We start from the raw sequence: 23,986 nt of genomic DNA, 5'->3' as shown, positions 1-23,986 counted from the left end.
GTAAAAATATTCCGCTTCCGCTCGAGCTAACAACTATTCACCCGCGAATGATTAAAGTGCAAGGAACGTCAGTATCAAAATAATCACGTTTGAAAGCGCCAGCAGGCGCGCGGCTTATTTGGCGGCTCCGCGAGTTCTCCCTCATTATCGCGCAGGTACTCCCAGGGGGGGAGGGAGGGGGGATGCACGACACTCACCACGGTGAGTGAAGTGCACGCAAATTCGTAAGCACGAATCGCGATTTTATCGGCGACCGGAAGTCCCATTAAAGTATCCCCATCGAGCGAACGAGCGAACGATGTGGGGAGAAGGGGAGGGAGGGGGGGACGACGGAGGAACGAGCAAGTCGTCTGGAGGGGCGACAATTAGTTCTCTTACCCTTATCCTTGGCATCTCAGCAGCTCGGCTCTCCCGCGAGATATTGCGAACTATTCGAAGTACTCGCGGAAACTTACGAGACGCACACGAGATCTCTCAAATATGATTCAAGACATCCTTCCCACTCTCCTCTTCTTCTGGTCTCACTCTCACGTCGTTGTTGCTGCCTTGACTGTTACAAGAAGAAGCTTTCACGGAGAATCAACCCTACTGGGTGTAAAGGCCTCGGGATAAAATCCCGTTCGCATAAGGATTAGCATCGTATCGAATTTCAGATAACACGTAAAACATTCTACATATAAAATGGCTACAGTGAACCCGTGCATCTTTTTCAGTTACAAATTCTTTAATAAAATCAAAATCACGATTTTTATAGGAAACGATTTACGCTGAATAGTGAAATTATTCCCTCTCAACAATCCCCAAACAATTTTTATATTTTGCATAAATTAATGTTCTACTAAAGTACGTACGTACCGTAGTGTGAGAGGATTATCTAAAGACTAAAAATGAGCTGATCGTCACAAGCTTCTGACCTGTCTCATTCACCTCTCGTGCGTCAGGCACAAACGTAGCCGGTAATATGCTACCACGTCGGACTTTTATCCGGTTTATCGTTATTGCGGACGCTTTCATCGCCAGCGACGACTCTTATCGTTATCGTTATCGAGCACGCCATCGTCACCGAATACGTCGCTTGTCTTCCGGCCGCGACGACGACGACGACGACGACGACGACGACGACGACAACGACGAAATGAATCATCTCATGCGAGGGTAGGCAATGGAAACGCAATGCACGTCTCGACAAGTCTCGAAACGATCCGGGAACACGTATGCGTCGAGAGACGCATTATGTCAATTATACAATTAGCTCGTACTAATGCAAGGAAAATCAAAAGCCGGCGTGATGACGCTCGCGAAATTAAATTTACATTTACATTGTCATGTAAAGAGTAGAATTTGCGACATTGTATACAATCGTTCTTTCTCTCTCTCGGAGACATTTATGTAAAATATGCGTCAAAGTTATTGCGACAATGTCATCTGTTTATAAAACAGTTAATTGTTTGCTCAAAAACTAGATTCAAAAAATGCAACACAATCTTTTATAATTATTATTTCAGCCCATAAGAAATTTCTCTCCCATCAGAGTCTTGTCCCGTTTTTAATTTAAATTCCAATAATTCCACTAAATAATCCAATAGTAACTAAATAACTTTTGATATACCAAGTTAATCTCTCTCGCTTTCTCTGCCCTCTGTCGTTGATATACCGTGCCGCTTTTGTCGCTCCTACATGCACCTCTCGAGACGTTCGGTACTTTCATGTCGCGCTCTTGATGCATGCATGCAGTCGGGTGTACGCGATTATATGGACTAGACGGAGAGTCTAGTCCCCTGCACGGCGCGCCACGGGCGGTCGACATATAAGCTGTCTCTTCCAAGTCGAGCTTATATAAGTGCATTTGTACGTGTCGCACGAATTCACATTCGGTCGCGAGGCGCTTTGTCGTGGAGGGCGACGCGAGGAAAGAATGCATTCGGATGCATTGACCGCGTATATATGCATTCCGTGCGCACGGAAAACGCGCGCCCGATGCAATAATCGAATACAAGAGTCGTACTTGACGTCGCTGTGTGAATATAATATCCGTACATATTATAAATATGTCGGAAAATAAGCTCTGCAACTAAAACGTTTTTTACCGGGGATAAAATAATCGGTGAAAGGATAATCTATCGAATGTCGCAATTTTGTCTTGTAAAGCCCTCCAAAAAAAAGGGTACCTACCTATTCACTTGGAATTGCCGTAACGAGCAGCGGAAATGAAAGATCAAAGATATCCATTTTAAATTGAGAGACAACATGTCCCTCGTACATTCGCGAATCCGAATGTTTAATCGCATCGCTACTTACTTCATTGCGTCGCAACGAACTTCGAGGGAAGATTTTTCAGACCGACTTATCTTTATTATTGAAGTTCGAAGTAAACATCAAGTTATATTGCGCGAAGTTTGCTCAGCTCTTTTCGACTGCACGAATCGGCAAAGTATCGTTTCGACTGCTTTCTTTTCATTTCGTAGCGTCTTAATGCGATCCACCATCTCGCTGTCGCCCCTCCTCCATGACTTTCGACGCCGATTTCTTACCTCGTATTTTCTATTTCCTATCTTTTGGTCTCTCTACTCTCTTTACGTAACTTCTCTTATCGAGACGGTCATTCGCCACTGTCCTCCATTTTCCACGATTCCCGCAATTTCCTCTCGCTGAAGATAGGTAGTCACAGACGTCTTCACTGCCTTCCTCCCCCCCCCCCGCCCTCCCTCCTCATTTCTCTACGGACATTTAAGCAAGAATACCGGCGAAGAAAGTCATACCTTCCTTTCAAAATGCGACATTAATGTATCTGGAAGTCGGGAAATATATAACCATCATAACGACCTCGGCTGGGCTGATACCTGCCCTCGCGAAAAATGCGCGTGACATTATAGAGTCGCATTTCGATCGGGGAAACGCGATACGAACACCGTGGGAGATATTTTCGTATTCGGAAATATTAGATTCGAAAGAACGTTTCGATAAAACGTCGCGCGCAAAGAATACTGCGATGAAAAGAAATATCGAGATAATTTAAAAGCAACGTCATTATAGTAATTATTTTTATTTTCAATATCGGCCAACGTTTTATTATTTTTATTTTTAACAATAAAGCAACGGATAAATCCTTCAGCGTGTCATTTAATACGTCTAGACTCCATCTGTCTAGGTCTTTATTATTTTTAAGTTACATCGATATTTCCTCGATCAGATCTGAAATTTAGTACGCCCGACGTTTTTGTACTCTTTTTTTTTCTTTTTTTTTTTCTTTTTGCAAATTCTTCATCATTTACACGGAATTCGTAATTTCGTCGATGCTCTCGAGAGAATTCTACCATCGCACGTCCCCACGGGACTGTCGATTCGTTGCGATTTATATGCATAGAGAGCGACGGGATCTTTCGTTATGAATATTAGACCGGAAACCTCGTGGAAGAGAAACCGCACATTTTTCGCTGGTTTCTCGTTACCCCCGTGGCCCGCGAAATCAGCGGTAGTCGAACGATCGTCCATCATCGACGGTTTGTATCGACGCAGACGTAAAAGAAAAAGAAACGCATGCTTTGCATACGCCGCGCCGCACATCCACATTCTATGCGCGCGGAATAGAAACGCTCCGTTTCGCAAAAAAGAAGCGTGGAAAAACCGATGTTGCCTCGCCGCGAAATACCCGGGGGATTCGTTTCTTGCGCGTTTCCGCGTTTCTCTGTATCCCCGTCAGGTATGCGTCATAACCACGCACCAAGATGGAAATTATTTGGATGCACGTCGGAAAATACATCCTCCTGCTTCACGAGCGAGCAGCGAAGGAAAGATCGCGATCTTTATCAGCTGTCGTTTTTAGCGTAATTATGCAAAAAGATGATCAAACACGAGTCAGAGATAGAGTACAATAATTGCTGGATATTGTTGCGATTGCGCCTAGAGGGATTTTTGACGTGTTTCGTTAAGTTCACTGTCTGCATTTCTGCGTCGCGTACCAGATTGAAAATCTTAGAAATATGAAAAAAATGTTACATAGGTAAAAATTATTTTAAAGGTGTGTACTTTTTGAAAGGTTTTATATACACATGTATATAATCTGTCCTATAAAACAATAACGTTAGGAAAAATAACATAAAAAGCGAAGTTCTTTTATTTCAATAATAAAAACAATAAACGCGCATTTTTTCGCTGGGTATTTTTAAACATAAAACAAAAAATATCCTATTCTGTAAATAAGCGAAATTATCAATTCCATAAAAGGAGTTAAAAATCGTGTTTTAAGATTGTAAATTTTTCAACGAGATGTATAAAATATATAGTATAACAGTATAGTACAGGGTACAATATATATAGTATTTCTATAAAATAATAAAGTTGACGAATATTTGTCGACGACGAGTTCAATTATTATAATGTAACCAACTATGCAGCATAAGATATTATGTATCAAGAGCTTCAAAAATTTCATTTTCTTATATTTGCAATTAATTTTTCACTTACGTTCACGTTTCCATCAAATGGTTTGCCGACCGACCATCCAATCTCGATAACGAGTACAATTGAAGCTTACACCATTGCAATGCACTGTTCCGACCCCGTGTCTAAAACACAGTTCGCAGAGCACAGCTTTGAAACTCGGTCTATCAGATCTCGATTCCTGTTTGCTTCCAAGCGAAAAACGACATTGAATAGTCACCTAGACATTTACACTCAATATGCTTTTATTCATGTCGTTCAAAGTGCGAATTTCTACGACAATGGAATTTAATTAAAAAAATTCCTTTGATAAAAAATTCAAATGGTTAACCGATAAAATGCAGAATAAAAATATTTACTACATAAAATTTCAAAGATACTTAAAAAAGATATAAAAAAAAATATTTGCAGATACTATAAAAACACATAATCTTATTTGCTTATTACAATAAAAATTAACAATGGTGTTTAACAATGGTCCTCTGCAACCGCGACACATTTTGCCGCTATATCTTTTCAACGTATCAAATAAATTATAATGGGAACATTTTGCTCTTAAATAATTACTCTGTCAGCGCATTTTTCAATCTCGCAATTACGATCGGCCATTTGAACAAAACGCGTACGTCATAAACCATATAATCCTGCAAGAGTGATTATCCCCTTTTCCTCCCCGTAACTCTGTCATCGTGTTATTACGAAGCGGACAACGTCGCGAAGGGCGTGAAGTGCTCCGGTTAGCGTGATTTATGCTCTTCCTAATCACCGGTTGTCGCCGCAAGCTATTTTTTCGCTGTCAGAATGCACATCAACGATAACTTTGTGACCATGCAGCCACCGTGTGGTATCCAGTAGCCGATACAGAATGCACTTAAGTGCTCGCGCGCACCACAATAACTTAGGTCTTATCGGTGCGCCATCGCGCGAAACTGGTTTTTCGGGCCATAATATCAAGCGGTGAATTTACAGATAAAGTCCGCGAATGCTTAACCCTTTCGCGCCAGATCGTTAAGAGGGCCACATTTCTTTGCACGCAGTTTCAAAAATACCCGTGAAAGTTGTTAACAAATTATCCTCTATTATATTTTGCCAAAATATAATAAATAAATGCGGCGAAAAATAATTCTATTATGGACTATATTGATCGTTTAATTAATTGAAAATAATTTTTATTTTATTATTAATTTTCTTCGGCGCGTTCTATCTCTAATCATACAAAACTATTATTGAAAATTCTTAATAAATCCTAGAGCTATGAAAATGTGCGAAGAGATTTGAGCTCAAGGAGCTAAATCGCGTCAACCGCGATGATAAATCGCTGGATCGCGTGCATTTGCTCGCAAGTGGAATACGTGCAATGATGAGACGATTCGTAGCGCAGTTTCCTCTCTCATTTTCCGAGATGTTTTCGTTCGCGTCGAGAATAGATTCGAGCTGGTTCGTAGGAGCACACATCCCTCACCCGACGGTTAAATTAAATAGGAGAAACTAAACGAAACGTCCGCGAGTGGCGAGCCGACATTACTCCGTAATTACGACTTTAATTGCCGCGTTATCGCTCCGTTTACGACCAAAAACGATTACGTCCACCGCCCAATTATTCTCATCGGCACCAAGTAGCGCGGCCATAATCGAAACTCGGGGTCGATAATTATGGGTATTAAAACCGTAATAGTAAACATCAAATCCTTGAATTATGCGCTCGATCCATCTTTGTGTGGATCCCCGGCCAAACTGCAAGAAGAAGTTATTAGCTCTGGATACTATTGTTTTAAAAGTATTATGATATTTTATTAATTATGTACAGTAATCGTATAGCAAAATAATATTAATTAAGTATGTATGATTCTTCTGGAAAACATTTCCCTTTTAAAAATATTATCGATAATTTCAATAAGCGGTAATTAGTTTGTGCTTTCAATTAGCGCGCGCTTTTTAATGAATTATTTCATAATAAAACGTGTAATTATGCGTTTAAAACCACAATACATATATAAAAATATAATATCAATATAATCACAGATATACATACATTAGAATAAGAAAAAAATATGATTCTTTCTTTCTAAAAAAAAAACGGTTAAATCTTGAAATATATCGAAGTGTTGAAGTCTCTTTTCTGCGATGCTAATTGGTTTTTCCATGGCGCTTATTTCATGAGCAACTGTCATTGCAGAAATCATGTATTTTATGGCTATATGTATAATGCAAGAAAATCAGTATAATAATGACAGTGCTATAATATTAATTGCAATATTTAAGCGTTTTATTTATTATTTGCTTCTACAATGACTCTCTTTCCTTTTGGATATATTCAAAATTGTTTCAGATAAATTTTATAAAAGTTCTTATTATAATATTTTTTCATTAATAATAAATAATATTTGATAAATCTATAAATCAATGAAAAAAAAATTAAATGAAAAATAAGAAGAACAATACAGGGAACATATGCGCGTGCAGCGTTCTAGTTTCTAAAAAAAAAACCCAATGTTCCTTAATGAAGATTATATACAACCTCTGTTCTAATGATTTCTAATGATGACAACTTCATCGTTGTAGCGAATGCATCTAGTATATAAATAGACGAGCGGTCCGGAAAGCACGCGTGGTTGCCCGCGAACGATCGTGCAATTAGCGTAACAAACGAGTTCCGTAATGGCCCTCAATAATAAAACGATTATTAACGGATCGTCTATGCTCTAGCGCGGAGCACAAGTTCGCGTGTCTATTAATGCGCCGATAGTTATTGTATCACCCGTCTGATTTTTTGCCGATCCGGTGAATGTTATTGCCGAAGCCTTAATTGTCCGTCGCTCGCTTACGAGCACGAACATGAGGATATCTTCATTATCGCGAGAAGAAAAAGAGGAAGGATCCCCGGGTAAGTACTTAAAGCGGAGGCGCTCGTCGGCTCGCAATTAACGATCGCTAATGAGACGTATGCAAATATCAGCCGGCCGTTAAAGGTGCGCTCCATGCTTTTTCGACGAAACGCATCCTTGGTATTCATATCACGCCGTGCATACGTATGAATTCGCATGCGAGATAACTTTTAAGTGCAGCGCGCGAGATACGATAGGCTCTCGAAGTTCGGTATTATCGACGACAACGTCCAAAAACGAATGGAATTTACGAAGCGTGTCAGCTCCGGCTACCTGCGGTCCTCTCTCGCCGAATAAAAGTGCCACTTGATGTCTTTTTTCAGACGCATTACTTCACTTTTATGCATAGTCGATCGCTTTTTAAAAATACCCTTTTAAAAATACTTCCCTCCCCCCTTTTAATATATCCTTTTAAAAATACCGTCAACACGTTCGCACGCTGTACACATCGCGATTATGATATACATAATTACAGAAAATCAATCTGATCGCTTCGATCGTTCTTCTATTGTTTCATTTCGTTTATCGATAAAAAAAACAAGAAACTGAGAGGTATGCACAGCAATACGATAAAACAACAATCCGACATGCCGGATACTAACTGTTATTTATCGTCGCCATTATTATCTCGCGGGGATACAACGAGCATTGCCGTCGCGTAAACATACATTTTACAACGTCGAGCTGAAACGCATTCACCGCGGTCGGCACGTCTTAATAAACTATCCGGTAGCGAGAAATAATAGATCGATAGATACCGGTTTTTCTGTCAATGGGCAAGCGTCTCGCTGAGAGGATGTCTGTTTCGCAATCAGCGGTGAAAAGGCGCTTTATTAGACGATAAACGGGGACATACCGCGCGCACCGCGGTGGAAACGAAACGGTACACCGGCCACCGGATATAATTCATGCTCAAATTGACTGTATGCGCGATGTGGGCCTTAGGTAACTCCGAACATGGCATCATGGCACAACGCTCGTTCCGCCCTGTTTCGTGCGCGGACTATAATTTATGGGAGGAGCACCGAGCACATACAGGCCGCGCGCGATTGACCCGAACGGGGGGGGAGGGAAGGTTCAACGATTACGCCCGCGGGCATAACTTCTCCGTGCGGATGTCTGCCGCACGGAGAAAAAATTCCGCATTGTACAACGATCGGATCGTGCGAACTCAATGGGAGTCAACGTCAATCCTCGTTCCTTCTTCTGCGATCTTTGCCTACAACTCTGACCGGCCAATTAACCGTTTCGTATTCCACGAGATAAGCACGGTTGTAAAAATTCTATAGATATATTTATACGGGTATTCCCAAAGGTAAGGTCGAGGTCAATCACTCGAGAGAATAGAAATCCAAAAATAAGAAAGAAAGTTAATATGAACGTTGTGATAACGAGTTGATATGAACGTAGTCGATCCGAAAATGTATTGTTTTTTCGTTTTCGAGTCATCGCTACTTTTACGTTGAAATTTGAAATTGCCTTGCTTTCGAATTTTTTTGTCAAAATTGAAAGAAGAAAATGATTTTTATGAATTTTATAATCACGTGAAGATACAGCTCGCTTAGTATCTCTTGGCAGGAATTTTAGATCAAGATTTCTCAGTTATGCATCTTAATTAGTGTTAAAACAACCCGCAATTGTTACTTAACTTTAATTATATTATAAAATCTATAGAACAAAAAAATTCGGAAGCAAAGCAATTTGAAATTTCAACATAAAAATGGCAGTAACTCGGATTTATACTTTTTTGAGTCTCCAATCAGTTTCCGAGCAAAATTACTTTTGAAACACCCTCTATATTTTTTTCTAAATAATTGAAACAATAATGAAATATTTTCTAGAAATGAATGATGAGTGACATTATGAGATTAGACGAAATATCATTATTTTAAAGGATTGTAAAATAAGCTAATTCTAGAAGGGATTAGAAAAGTAAATAACGTGATTTAAAACTAAGTCAAATAAATGGATAAGGCATTTCCAAAGAATTTAGACTCTTACTAAAATGTGTTAATTGAGGAAACAACGTGTCGAAATTTCGCGGAGAATACACATTGTGCTTTACGATACACTCTGTAGTGTATCGTAAAGCACAATGTGTATTCTCCTACGCGTTATATATACAAGCCATTCGTGTACAATAACCAACTCGACTTAACGACTTAGCCCTAGATTAGAGTTACGGTGGATGCATGTTCTGGCGAAAGCTCGTTCCGTCTAATTGATACGAAACGTCATAGCTAATCAAATACATTGAAACAAATGGAGGTAGCGGGAATCGCGTAGCAATTATGGACTTCCGGAGGAGTATCGACTTACATTGTTAATTAACGTGTCCAATTGAAATGTCTCTATTGACTCAATCTTCATTAAAGAATGCATGCACGCATTCAAATATAATGTGTGCGTTAATAATTTAAACGTGTTAATAATTTAAACGAGTAATTATCACTCCGTCGTCTGTGCTTCATATTATATTACATAATTCATTCGGCGTTATCGTGTACAGGAGGATAAAAACGAGATAAAAATTTCGTCAAGTCCGCGGGATCAGAAAATAACAAAAGCATTCCACGGGATTATATCGATTCCAGAATGCACATTGGGGGAAAGAGAGAGAGAGAGTTCAAGTTCGGTCGCTCGACGCGAAACAATTTTCAAGCGAATTTTATCGCCGCGACGAGCGATGCGCGCGGGCTCGATTTCGTTAAATGCAACGGAGGGAGGTAGAAACGAGGGAAAAAGCCGGCGCAGAAAAAAAAAAAGGAATTGGGACTGCGGGCGGAATGGACTTCGTACTCGGCCGAATGGAAATTCACTTTGCGCTCTTTGCTCGGTATATCGACACACGGCGGCCGTTACTTAAAGACACCACGGTCCTGGAATTTCATTCCGGGGAGAAATAGGAAGGAGGAAAGGAATTAGATAGTCCTGCGGAATCCCATTACGGGGCGTAGGGACGCGCGCGATTGTGTCCGATACAAAATAGTGTTCGAGGCCGAATAGACAGCGCGTGGGAGCAGCTGCGAGGCGCAAGATGCGCGTGTCGCTTCCTATATTGCGGTGTAAATTCGGCTGACGATCTGCGCTCGCGCGCGATATTGGCTTTTACATCGGTTGCAATCCGTTGTGTATATAACTCAACGTTTATTTTTGATACGGTCAATCGGAGTAATTGCGAGGATGGGACGATGAGGTAATATCTTTCAACGATAAAATTAGCTGCAATCGCAGAATTACGGAGAACAATAAAAACGTTAATTAAACAAACTTGCGTATAATATTATTAAAAAATAATAATTATTAACCACCGCGCTAGAGAATCACTCTCATTGATTCACATTGTTTTTGTTGGCATATTAAACCCACCAGAGTTGTGTATACTATATATCGAATAAATAAATTGAATAAGATATTTTATGTAAATGTGTGTGCCTGTTCAAAATCAAAATACTGACTGTAATTATTTCGATAAGTCTTGAGTATGAATATCTTACTGAATTTCATCTGGCCAGCTTGCGCTACCAGATATAACACAGATATAACAAATATTAAATTTTCTAAAAGAATTTTGTGGAGAATGTGTCCAAAATATATTAATGATTGCTTTTGGTTTGAAAAGGAGCGGAAGATTTGCACAAATCGTGAAATCCAAGGGATTTGAGATCTCTTTTTACACTACTACAGACGGTGCATGTCGAGCTTGTTGCACAGCACTGAAAGATTAATCGTTTTGATTCGACGACACGGAATTGAATTACGAGCTGCGCGCATGAAGGCACGGAAAGGTCGGGCAAACGCGATTCGCGATTACACGGTGGATTTCTCGTGGATGTGGCGATCACGCATTGTAAAATTCAGGACATTTATTGCAACCGTTTTGCGAGAGATGCATTCAGAACTCAGGACGGTTCAATGACGAAGAATTTTTATCCGTTCTCGAAATTGCAGCATCGCTCTGCATCTGTGAGATGCCTCGATATGCACGAATGCTTCAAAATATCTTCACGGAACCAGTAAAATGAAAAATGATAAAAACAGAATTCTATATTTTTAGCTGGTCTTGTTTGTACAATGCAATTTACAATAATATTGTAATATGCAATATTTGATATTATATTATCTATAATAAAAAATCGTAAAATATGATTTACGAAAATAGAATTAACAAGCAAGTAATTTTTTTGTAAAATTATACAAAAGAACAAAAATTAATAAACAGTATACATATATTAACAGTATACATATATTAAATTACTATAAAATATATTTACTCTGTACTCTCTTTTGATACTTGTTAATATAATTGATACTTATTAATTTAATATCGATCATATTATTTTGTGTATCAAATATCTTATACACATAAATTGTGAAATAAACAGTAAACATATAAATAATTAATCTAACATTAAACATTAAACATTAATCTAACATTAAATATATTTGTTAAATCTGTCATTTCTGTTGTTAATAAATGTTCTAATTAAAAAATTCATTCGCAGAAAAATATATAGTGAAAAGATCAGACCTTTCTCCTCAGATTAACCTTCTAAGAATATGTAAATTGCAAGAGGGAATGGCAAATAATAAATGATGCTTATGGTACAAGGTAGACGCTTAATCACGAGATCTCAAGATGCAAGCCATCGATAGTACAGGAAGGCCATCCACCACAGCCGAGTGCGTGATCCTCCGCCAACTAATTGGAGTGTTTTAGTTAACAAGTCGAGTCCTATTACGATAGCGCAGTCTCTTCCCGTCGAGACCATCGTGGATCCGGAGAAGTTGGCGAATCGATGGCTAACGAGCACAATAAAAATCTTAACGTTCTTCTAAATTTAATAGCAAAGTAAAGGCAAAACTCGCACACTTGAGATGGGACGATAAATTAGCGTAGCCAGATGCCATTTATAAAGATCAAATTCCTTGCAGCGATTTATAAGAAGGACGATGCAGCTGCATAAAATGACACATCTATAATAATTCAATTTGTCATTTATTTAATATTATTAATTGTATGCTGTATTATAAGCAAAATTTTACCTCAGCGTTTAATAAGGTAAAGGCAATTTACGTGAATGTATGAAAAAATAATGAAAGCTAAAAAGACTTCAACAAATAAACAAGCTCGTTCCTGGATGGTGAAAAGTTGATTTTCGTTATATAACGTTCCGCGTTTAATTGCATCTTTACGCTGCCACGAACCAGATGTACGAAAAGAAAAATAATTTGAGCGTGGAACTCCGGGATTGGAACTGTGCATTCTTGTGTGAGAAACTTCCGAGTTTGTTCGGAGTTTTCACAAAATTCTTCATATATCTCTCTCTCTTTTTTTAAGTAGAAACAAAGGAAACTAATTCAACTTCAAACAAAAGACGATAATATAAGAAGTTTCAATTAATCACTCCGTTAAGATATCAATCGAGCAAGATCTGCTTCTGTAAAAATACTTTCTTGTAAACTTTTAAAACTATTAAGTAAAATAAGTAAAGTTAAAATATATTATCTCATGTCCGCGCACATGAGATTTATATTATTATATATTAAAAATATAAATTTACAAGAATGAATATCCGAGTTAGAATAATATAATAAAAAGAAAATAGAGAATACTAATAAAGAGAGAAATGTAAAATTTTAAAACAAATTTTAAATAAAAATTCTGCATAATGAAATCTATATTATTCTAACAGTAAGATTTAAAAAAATGCAATAAAATTTCCTTGAATAAACAAATTGATTAGATTCTTAATTAAAAAAATTCCTTCTATCTTACTTAATTGAAGGTTATTTAAAACCTTATATTTATTTCTTCGCAATCTAGGAATGTCGGATAAAAATTGTGACGATTCCGCGATAGACGAGCAAAAGTCTGAAACAAAAGCTCGCAAAATGTACTTTAAATTCCAATTCTCCGAACACGACGAACGTTTCGTCCACGTCCAGGTGGAGAATGGCAATCGACGCTTCCTTAAAGCGTCGCGAGAATCGCAGGGTCATAACGTCGTCGGTCGAGAAGCGCAGAAGCGTAACAATGGCAAAAGTTAATTCGCCGTCGTTGGCACGAAGCAAGGACCAGCCGAGCGCAAGATCCAGACGATCGTTCTACGATCCTTGAAAGAACGATCCTAGGTTATCCTTCCCGCGGCCGTACGAGAGGATGATCGTTTAGATAACGATCGAGAGGTCGGGATTGCGCTATCTCGGGATGAGTGCGACACTCGGGGGGGGGGGAGGATCAGCCCCGGCAAAAACGCCCGACAACGAAGGAGACAGAGTGGCATGACGTTAACGTAACTAGGAAGATAAGCCTCGAAATGGTCGCCGTGAGATTTCTTTCGCTGCTTTGCTCGCAGGAACGGGCGGCGCGCACGCGAGAGGAGTTATGCGAATCCATAAAAACAGATATTACTTCGGGCAGTGAAGAATTGCTCGGTAGCAACCCTTTCCCTGGCAGTTATATGCGGTGATCCATCATCGGCTGAAAATATTTAACAACGAGTGTTTTTAAAAAATTCGACGTCGTCTCTTCCGTAGCGCGATTTGAATGAACGACGCCCGTTTGCATATGCATTTTATTCACATCATCATCATCAAGAGAGATTTTTACTTTCGTAATTAAATTGCAAATTAAAAATCTTAAAATATATTTAAAATTATTGATGAAGAAATCGAAAAAAATTAATTAAATTTTACGTTTAACACGTGGAAATAATTTTGATTCGACTCTAGCTTCTAGAATCGCAAATACGTTGACGTTACAACAAATCTTCTGAGAGTTTGAGAGATTACCTCACATATGAGTAACGAAAAGGTACACGCACGCGCGTAAGATATGTCTGCGAAAATTTATGGACGCAGTTATTCATACCCGTAGCTCACGCTCTATGACTAATTATTGTAAATTCATAACCAGACCTGTTTTCCTGTAAAGTTCAGTTGTAATTTTAATAAATAAAATATTATCTTAAAAAAATATCATCAATTATAATATAATGAAATATACAGAATACCAACAAAATTATTTGACCTGTAAGACTAATCAAGAAAATTATGACAAGATAAGATATTAAATTGAAGAAGAAATGAATGTAAAATAATCAAAAAGAAATTTAACGATAAAATCCTAAATAAATTAGAAGACGTATACATTTATACCGCTACGACGCTCCACGGTGCAAAACAGCGGCAAAAAGGAATTTCCAATATGAGAAAAACTTGACCATTTAGATCATAATTTCCGTTTCCAGCAAGCTTTATTGCATCACGGTAGCAATAACATCATCTTTCTCTCCTCGCGCCGGGGATACTTCGTGCCAAGATTTCTTTCGCTTTTTCGTTCATCGAGCCAACGGGGGAAGAAAGAGTGCAGCAGAAGGAAAGAGACGGAGGAAGAACGGAGCGAACGTGGAGGTGCAACGAGGAGCGGCGTCTGTCTTTGAGGATGGCAGACGATACCACGTGCAAGCACTTCGTGCCAATACGCCGCGCGTCAGGATTACACCTCGCCGCCTTGGAATTGTTTAACTTTAATAAAGCTATATCCCGCCAGCACTTCCCCTCGCAACCGTGATGTTGTCCTCCACACCGCGACTAGACCGGAGGATACCGTCGAGATTGCCTAGATGGCTGTGTGCTCCTCACGGCTTAAGCGCCTTCTCAGAGGCGAGCTCACGAGATTATAGTGGCTTCGAGAATATAATAAGAAAACGAAAGAGTTCACCCGTTCATGAAATCGTTCATTCATACCGGAGTATAATCTCTATAACTTTATTTTCGATCGACATGATGAACAAATTTGCAAAGAAATAAAAATCCTTTAAATTATTAAAAATTTTAATTGTAAGCACAATTAGAGTCACATTAGCACAATGTTGATGTATATTACTACGTAAGAAATACATCTCTTTCTCTCTTATATATATATATTTGATGAAAGAAATATCTATTCTCGTGATTATTAAGTCGTAAGGCACAGCACGATCCCAACGAAATATTCATTGCATCGAGTGATAAATCCGTCGTCGAAGCAACAGGTTAACGTCGAAAGTTCCACCTCTGAGTGCATGCAGCTCGTATCCTTTGACAGGATAAATGCTACGATAAATGATTGGCTCGTTACGGCCGGCCAACATAATTCGTCCGCCGCTTCCAATAGCCGAGCGCTTCCTGAAATAATTACTCGCCAATTGCTGAGAATATTCTCTTTGAGAGCGAAGTAACATATATAACGTTCTCCATAATGTAACGATGGCGTGCAAGAGTCGAACAACTAATCAATTCGATATCGTCATTCCTGTCGCGCGTACGATATGTGGGATAGCCATCGGAAATGAAGTACGATATGGACGCGTGCGATTCGAGATAATTTGTCGCTTGATTGCCGATTCGTGATGCCCGCGGGATTTCGTTGATGGCTGCGAAATCGACTAACGCAGAGTACTCCGCAGAGTACTCGATATGATTAATAGTGCTCGTGCGTGTCTCCCGATCATACGTTTATCGTATATTCATCATTGTGTATATGCGATATTGACTCTGACGATAGGAGCAAATCATAATTTTTGCAGCGCAAAATGAATCAAAAGCATAAGCACGTCAGCAAATGTGCTTACATAAAATTAAGAAAACATGGAATACCTTTGCTTACTTTTCGTCCTGCATCGACCTTCCTTTCAGAAAATATTGACTTCCTTTCTTCTTACAACACAATGATAAGTTCAGCAAAGCCTGCTACCAACCTATAACAATTTAGGTCCGCAAGTGTTCTCCGGCTTGCGAGCGTTTCGTAGTGATCGCGAAAGCTACCGAGTTTACCGTCGACTCGGATTTTCACGGAGAGTACACAACCCTCGTTCGTAACAACAACGATCCCGCCGGCGATAACAGACGTTATCTCTATCACGTTTTCCGCTTGCTGTACGAGCAAAATTCGAGATCGCCGCGATTGCTCGGCGGCGGCGGCGGCGGCGGCGGCGTTTCGATGGAGAGAAAGAGAGAGAGAGAAGGGGAGGGAGGGTGAACGGCACCCACCACCAAAGTGGGTTCGTTTCTTCGTTCGCAAAGTCTCGGCCCCTGTGGCACGCCGGCTTTAGTAATTCGATAGTTTCGCTAGTTCCGTAATCCTAGATTTTCCGAGCCATCTGCCACTCCGCTCGTTGCGCACCATTGAATCTGCCGAGTTAATTCTCGCGATCTCTCCCGTTTGCTCTCCAAGACTGAGAAACCAAGTTAGCCGACGTGGTCGTGCGACAATTACACGCGCGTGTGCGACGACAGAGAAGCAATTGCCCCGACCGGTCGGGTCTGTTGATTAAAGAAAAGAGGGTGGGTGGTCTTCTGAGCAAATGTCGTTATCACGAAAGAATTTGAGGCGCCGTATATCGGGGTACATTGATGAATTTTTATACATCTATTCATAGAAGTAATGACGATTGAATTGCCCCATAATTAGATTACGAAATAAGAACATGTAATTCAAATTCATCGAAATAAATCAATATAATCAGAAAATCAAAATATCAAATTGAAACACAAAATTGATGAAAAGAAGATAGTATACAATCTTAATGTAATAAACATAAATGTAGTATAAATGTAATTTTTGCTAGTAATTTAGTCTAATTATAGTTCTGTTGATTATCTTCTTCGTAGATAATATATCGCAGATTCAACGAAATTGTGTTAAAAAAATTAATATTTTTTTTATCGTGTTTCAGTAATCAATGGTATATTTTCTTATTTAGATTCTTTCTTACAACATGATTTCAAATTCGCTTCCCGCTTTTGCAAAATTTAAAATTAAGATGTCCACGCGTGTGTCACACAGCAGCCTCGCGAATTCCAAAGGAAGAGTAGAGCAAGGGATATAAATCACGATCTGAGCGTCTATCAAAAGCATCGCCCAACAAAATCTTCTTAGAGCAATTTGTAGTACAAACGAGCCGCGGGCAAGCGAAGGGGTGGATGTTTATGAAACGCGACGAAGCAAAATTGCCGTAACTGCAGAGCGAAAGACAAGATAAAAGGGAGGCAACGGGGGAACTCGGTCTATCTGTTTCGGGAGGCAATGAGACGAGTCGACGTAGGAGAGAGGATTAATGACGAAGACGCAGATGTTCGAAACGCTCTAAGCGCATTTCCTTAATAGCACTAACTGCTATATAAAACCGGGCGCTCGGGCGGAAACCGAGTACGATAAAAAGGTAATTTGGCGCACTCTCATGTATCAGCTACCCTTTTAAGAAGATATTAAATAATACGGCGTGATATTATGGACGAGCAAAATTTTTATCAATTCTCACACCCAACAAGACGATTGGACGATAAAGAATCATGTAGAAAATTTATATACTTCAAGATTCGTAAACAAATACTATATAAAATGTTTATTTATATACTCATATTGTCACAGTTAAAAAATAAATTTGAATATAGTCATTATTTTAATTTACTTTAACTGTACACGAAAGCCAGTTTTAATTGGAATTACACATTGGCATCTTATGTATCTTAATCAATTAATTATGTATAATAATCAATTGAACATTTTCCCATTTATCTTAATTTGTTGATATTAATAATAATATAATCATAAAAATCAATAAATACAATTGAAATAATGTAAACTCAGCAAAACCGATGGAAACATGTATATGACAATCGAATCGACTCGTGAAAACATTTAACGAGGGTTGCAGATCCCCAGGTGTAAACGAATATGGGGTGGTATGGCGCATTGATGCGGCAAACGCGATTCTTCATCGCCGGATCCTGAATTTGGGGGCCAGGAAGGAGGTGTGAGGACAATAATTTTACATGGTCGATTTACGGGCAAACTCAGCTGCCTCCGTACGCGTCGGCTATATCCTCGAAATATATATCCGGCGCCCGTAAAAGAAGGATAGAGAGGTGGGTGGAGATATGGCAGCCTTGGCCGCCCACGTCGCTTTCGAAGTTCTTGAACTCAGTTGACAAGGGCCAACAGGATTTAGGATCAACAGAGGTATAGCAAGACCCGGGGAGCTGAGCTCTCTTTGCCACGTGTAATCTGACCTGACGCATCGAGTCACGCGATGCAATCATCATCCGTTTCGCCATTCTCGAAGTTAGGCGACTGTTCGGCCTATAAGAAATTGGTGAGCCTCTATCAGATTAGTGAATGCCGCGAAAATAGCACAAAATCATGAATAGACAACGCATAAACGTGTACCAAGCACAATATTGATTAATTTGCAAAAACAATTAGCCAGAAAAAGATAATCATATCAAATTTTCACTTTCCTGTACTTCACGTAGTCTAATAACGAATAATGAAGTAAATTAATGAATTTTGATTGATCACATACTACACGAGTAAAAACATACATAAATAATACAAGTGAAACTTTGCGAGAGAGAGAGAGAGAGAGAGAGAGAGAGAGAGAGAGAGAAAGAGAGAAAGAGAGAAATAACATAATTTTCCAATAATCCATCTTCTTGGTAGTAATGAATTGATGGAAATAACATTTCCGTGCGTAAGTAAATATCGAAAAGTTTTCTCATTCTTCCGATCACATAATTTCACTTTAATTATGCGATATTATAATTTAGCGCGAGACAAACTGCGACGGCGTGTAATTTAATGGATGATGGATGGATCAGCGCGACCTCAACGAAAATAAGTTTTATTAATGAAGATGCTCCCTCCGTGACGCAATCGTGTCAACGGCTGCTGTGCAAGTTTCACAATTTCCTCAACGGGAGATCAATCATTACTTTCCACAGTAGTGGAAATGTTGTAAATGTTGTTTACCACTATCGCAATGTTTTACAACGATGTTTTCGCTGCGTAACTTACTGTATTTACAAAACCGCAATGAACATTTCATTTTTTATAACGAAAAATTTTCGCGAAATCATTTGGTCAAATAAAAATTTCAACGTATTACGTATTAAATAATTTTCTTAATTTCAAAAATTTTAAACTCAATATGCTTACAAAAACTTACAGTAAATTGTCGCTTTTAATAAAATAGCTGTCATCGTTAAAAAAATTTTAGCATAACTGATATAAGATCCGATATAAAATTTTTCGTTTTTATATAAACTGAAAACGCTATGATAGTAAATAGGAATATTTTATCGAACAGATATACATAACGTAATAATATATTATTACTATTCCGTTTTCAATTTGCTTCAATTCGATATTTCAACTGAAACGTGAAGCAGGCTTCCGTAATGAAACTTGATGTTTCGCGTGATCTGACGCTAAACTCGCTTATTTTAAAAAGTATAAATGGCCAAAGTGAAATGTATAGGATCGTTTAACATCTTATATGGCATAAATCCTGGTTCCGCGCATCCAGCGTGCCAGCCGTTAACACGGTTTAACGAGCTTTGAAATACGATCAACTAGCAGGATGCTACATCGATGAATATCGACTCAGAATGATAAAAAAAAGAGTAGCTACGTAAAAATACCTCCGCCTTCATAAATAAATGTGAATACGACTGACAAGCGCGGGGAGTAAACGCGGGGACAGTGAATCTTTAACGAAGTCAGAAAAGGAAATATGAATTTCGATCATTTATTTCAATAAAAAGAGGAACTCTTTTTAGATTCAATCTGATATGAATTTACGACTATTATTCTTTATATTTGCAAGAAATCGAGCTAGATATTGAACTACAATGAGCTAATAGCGTGTGCAATTATTAGAATTAAATTACAAGAATTTAAATTAGAAAAATGAGAATGTTTAAATAATTTTCTTGTAATTTTCTTTTTATCATATAAGCTTCTTCAAATTAATCTTAAATAGTTACAATTATAAATAATATTATAAACAATATAATAAGATTAAAGATAAAAATTCATACATTAAAATACATCAAAAGATTTTAAATAAAATATTATACCTTCTTTTAAACAGTATTAAATAAAAATCTCTTCTGTATATACACTTAAATATGAATTATTTATATCAATAATCGCAAGATAAATAATCGCGCCTCTCTTCCGCTAAAAATGTTAAAACGATTTATTTTATCATGCCTACAGCAGACAGTATATTGTTTCCGCCGAATAAGAATTAGCTAGCAATTAAATTGCGATTTAATATCTCCTGTGCGCGACGTTATATCCTATTGCCCCAGGTTATGGGGAGAGTAGTATCAATTAAAATAAAAAAAAAAAAAAAATTACCGGGAATAGCACGTATTACCTGAAAGTTTAATTAACTCGATGAATCTGCCCGACGTATAGGCGAATACTGCGTTTCTACGTGTGCACGACGGACGCATATTGCTCCAAAGCCATAGCGCGGTAATTCTCTCACAACTATGCTTTCGCTGACCATGCAATTTATTTTCCATACAGTTTTCATGGGCTCTTAACGAGCCCCGTTGCTTGCTCTCCCTTCCACCTCCCCTCCCCTCTCTCTCTCTCTCTCTCTCTCTCTCTCTCTCTCTCTCTCTCTCTCTCTCTCTCTCTCTCTCTCTCCCCTCTCCCTCTCACTCTCCCCCTTCTTTTCTCTCTGTGTGTCTCTCTTTTTCTTTCCCTCTTCCTCCCCTTCTCCCCCTCCTCCCTCTTCCTGTCTCTCCTTCCCTCTTTCTCTTTCCTTCGTTTTTTGTGATACTGCATGCGTGTATGGTGTGCTGATTTTCCCGTATTGTGCATAGTGACGCGCCGCGGCGAGGAGCAGACGATACGGGCCCGACAAAGGGAAATGCAATTTACTTTGAAAGCGTTGCTCGCGTACTTGCGTCTGCGTAAATTAGATCCGCACGCGTAGTTCGTTTCTATACGTGGCCTGGTTGTAACCCGGTTGCGCTTTCTCCTCTTCCTCCTCTTCCACTTCCCTCTCCGTCCCTCCTTCCCCCTTCTCTCTCTCTCTCTCTCTCTCTCTCTCTCTATCTCTCTCTCTCTCTCTCTCTGTCTCTTTTTGTTTGCCGCGTCATATATTACGCGCTTCCAGAATAATTTCAAGTTTGACTTTAAAATTGTTGAGTTCATACGATATATGAAATTTATAATTAACTCCGCGTCGCGTCCGAGCAAGAAAAGTTATGCCCGTTATTCAGATGGAGTATAACGCACTCTACGACAAATTCATTAACTGTCCGTATAAAAATGCATGAGCTCATTAAAATATCGTTTTAACAGCCATTTTTATATAAGTTCGAAATAAAAGAAGTCATAGAAAATTTCTGTAATGAGATATATCGACGCATTCAATGTCAAGACTATCATCTCGACGAGAATATAATTAAATTTGTCAAATGCTTCGTCTATAATATTCGCACCTATGGATTAGAATTACGTCGTGAGTTCAGAGAAACATCATTTTAAATTTTGCGAGAAAGACAGCGCGACGTTCGCAAAACGTCGATCGAGAAACAATGTCAGAAGATATGTCGATGGAACATCACTATTGCTCGTGAGGATTCTCGATAGGATTCGAGCTACTTGGTCGTCGATTTACGGCTTCTTTGATCCTCTTCAAATCCCCAGGGCATTTATGGAGTTAACAAAGATATGCTTTGGAGTGTGGTAAAGCCATATGCGTGTAAGAGAACGTTTCTAGTTTGACGTATCGTAAAACTAGAAACATGACTGGACTGAATGGGATTATAATGATCGACAATATGTTAGTAACAACTTTATCCTTATAAATTAGTCATAAATTGCATTATCATTATTTAAATATTTTCAAAATTTCTATAATATATTACTATATTCATAGAAATTTTGACAAAAATGATAAGCAAAGAAAATATCTTTTTATTCTTTTAAGAATGTTTTTTCCAATGTTTACTTCGCTTATAAAAAATATTCTCTAAAAATATTACTCTTTTAAGAATCTTCTAAGAATATTACTCTTACTTTGTACTTTGCAAATAAAATAAATATATATTAGTCAACTTACATTATTATAACATTACATATGCAAAAAAATAATATTTTTATCTTTCCAAGGACCAATATCGAACTTCTCGCGCAATTTGCGGATAAAATTTGTCAAATGCGTAATAAAAGTTTAACAGCGATACTTGGGGGTGCGTCGTGCAAACAGTAGGATTGACAAAACGGCGATGGAAGAATCGAGTGCGACGAAGGAAAATGCAATTTCGCCGACCCCAAACACCGACACACGCGCAAAAGTACATCGTACTTACACACATCGTGGAATACACACTGGTGACCCCAGCATACTTCCGGCGCACATAGGACCGCACAATTCAAGAATACCAACCTGCGGACAAACAAACGGGTTAATTAAAAGCTCAGCTCGACGGGGTGCGAGGAAAGGAGGCGACATGCGGGATGGGAAACGGAGGTACAATGTACGGCCGGGACAAGGACGGCAAGGATTGCCGGGATGGCTCTCCTATTTAGGCGCGCGCCTGGCACGCGCACAAATATATGCGGTTGCAAACCGGAGAAATATATGCCGCATGTATGCATATGCATTTTCCGCGCTGACGTCGAATATGAAATTTTTCGCCGGCGTCCCGGCCGGCCCTCCCTCTTCCCGCTAATCGTTTTCTCCGCCCTCCGCAAAAATTATGCGTTATTGTTGGCGGACCTCCACGATCGCAAATAGGAGCAATCGTCGGCAAGAACGCTCAATGAAGGCCCTTTGTTTCGTATGCGCACGCGTGGAAATTTAATTAACGACGCGAAAATACGCTTGTATGAGTATGCATGAGCGTACGAGTATGGATGATTCATTGTTGTGTTTGTGGAAAATATTATTTCTGTGAGATTTAACGTGAATAACGCGTAAAAATAGAATCAGCGAGCGAGTAATGTACAATAGGAAGAAAGCGAAAGTTGCGCGTGCAAACAGGTTTCGTTCTCTAAGTAAGATGCTGTTAAAAAATAATTTGCAAAGTAAAATAATCAGAATCCAGTTTAAGATTAATTGAGAGCGATATGTCTCAGATGTTCGAGCGACAAATGCATCGTTGCGCCGCCATATCGAGCGCTCAATGCGCTCCTAAGTAACGAGGAGTTTCGCAAAAATAAAATTAAACGCGAGTTTGTCCATTACGAAAATAATCCGCCGCCTCGCGTAGCCAATTTGTTCGTTCACGGTCGTGCAACCGATCGGGACGACAGTCGTAAAGAGACGAAGGAGGGGGAAAAAGCCGCTTTTACGCAGAGGCCACATTGACGGCAACGACTTTAACGACGTCGAATGTCCGATGAATAACCGGCTAGGCCATCACAGACTTTCCTTTCTCCTTTGCAACAGCCGATAGGTCTCATACATGTCGTTCCATACGTGCACGCGATAAATCGTCGGCTCGTAAAGCGACGTTTCTCTATTCGGTCAGGGAGAGTTTCGAGAAAATTAAATGCGCTCGAAAGGACTCATCAAAATCGTGTCTCGATACGCGATGAAACTAACTTCCTAGAAAGTACAGACGTATCTCGGATTAACGTAAAATGAACGACGGTAAACTTCGATCGTTGATTCATTTGACAATTTCAATTGAAATTGCACATTCTTCAACTGTACATTCATGAAATACACGATATCAAGTGAAGTAAACAAGATACCGCGTAAAAATAAAATTAAAATTTTAAAGTCTTAATAAAACTTTTAACTAAAAATCTCGCATAAAATCAATTTAATAAAATAGAAGAAATAGCGAAACTGAATCAT

At 38.9% G+C, this 23,986-nt stretch overlaps 2 protein-coding genes across 4 annotated transcripts in view; both read right to left on the bottom strand.

Annotated features, from left to right (window-relative positions):
* Nucleotides 1-23,986, bottom strand: part of Ror (tyrosine-protein kinase transmembrane receptor Ror) — a 236,107-nt gene that overhangs the window by 132,929 nt on the left and 79,192 nt on the right. The window lies entirely within an intron of this gene.
* The window catches only part of LOC148937946 (uncharacterized), a 45,497-nt gene that overhangs the window by 18,341 nt on the left and 3,170 nt on the right, over nt 1-23,986 (bottom strand). For all 3 annotated transcript variants that reach the window (XR_016140087.1, XM_089080564.1, XM_089080551.1), the window contains exon 2: nt 22,491-22,567. Coding sequence is in view for 2 of the 3 variants with exons in the window: in XM_089080564.1 (XP_088936690.1) it covers nt 22,491-22,567 (77 nt within the window). In the remaining variant the exon portion in view is untranslated. The remainder of the gene's footprint in view (nt 1-22,490; nt 22,568-23,986) is intronic.

Source organism: Pogonomyrmex barbatus, unplaced genomic scaffold (genome assembly GCF_055798465.1).
Source record: "Pogonomyrmex barbatus isolate J1 unplaced genomic scaffold, ASM5579846v1 scaffold1, whole genome shotgun sequence".
Classification (NCBI taxonomy): domain Eukaryota; kingdom Metazoa; phylum Arthropoda; class Insecta; order Hymenoptera; family Formicidae; genus Pogonomyrmex; species Pogonomyrmex barbatus.
Note: the sequence above shows the minus strand (reverse complement) of the source record. Positions and strands in the feature narration are given on the sequence as shown.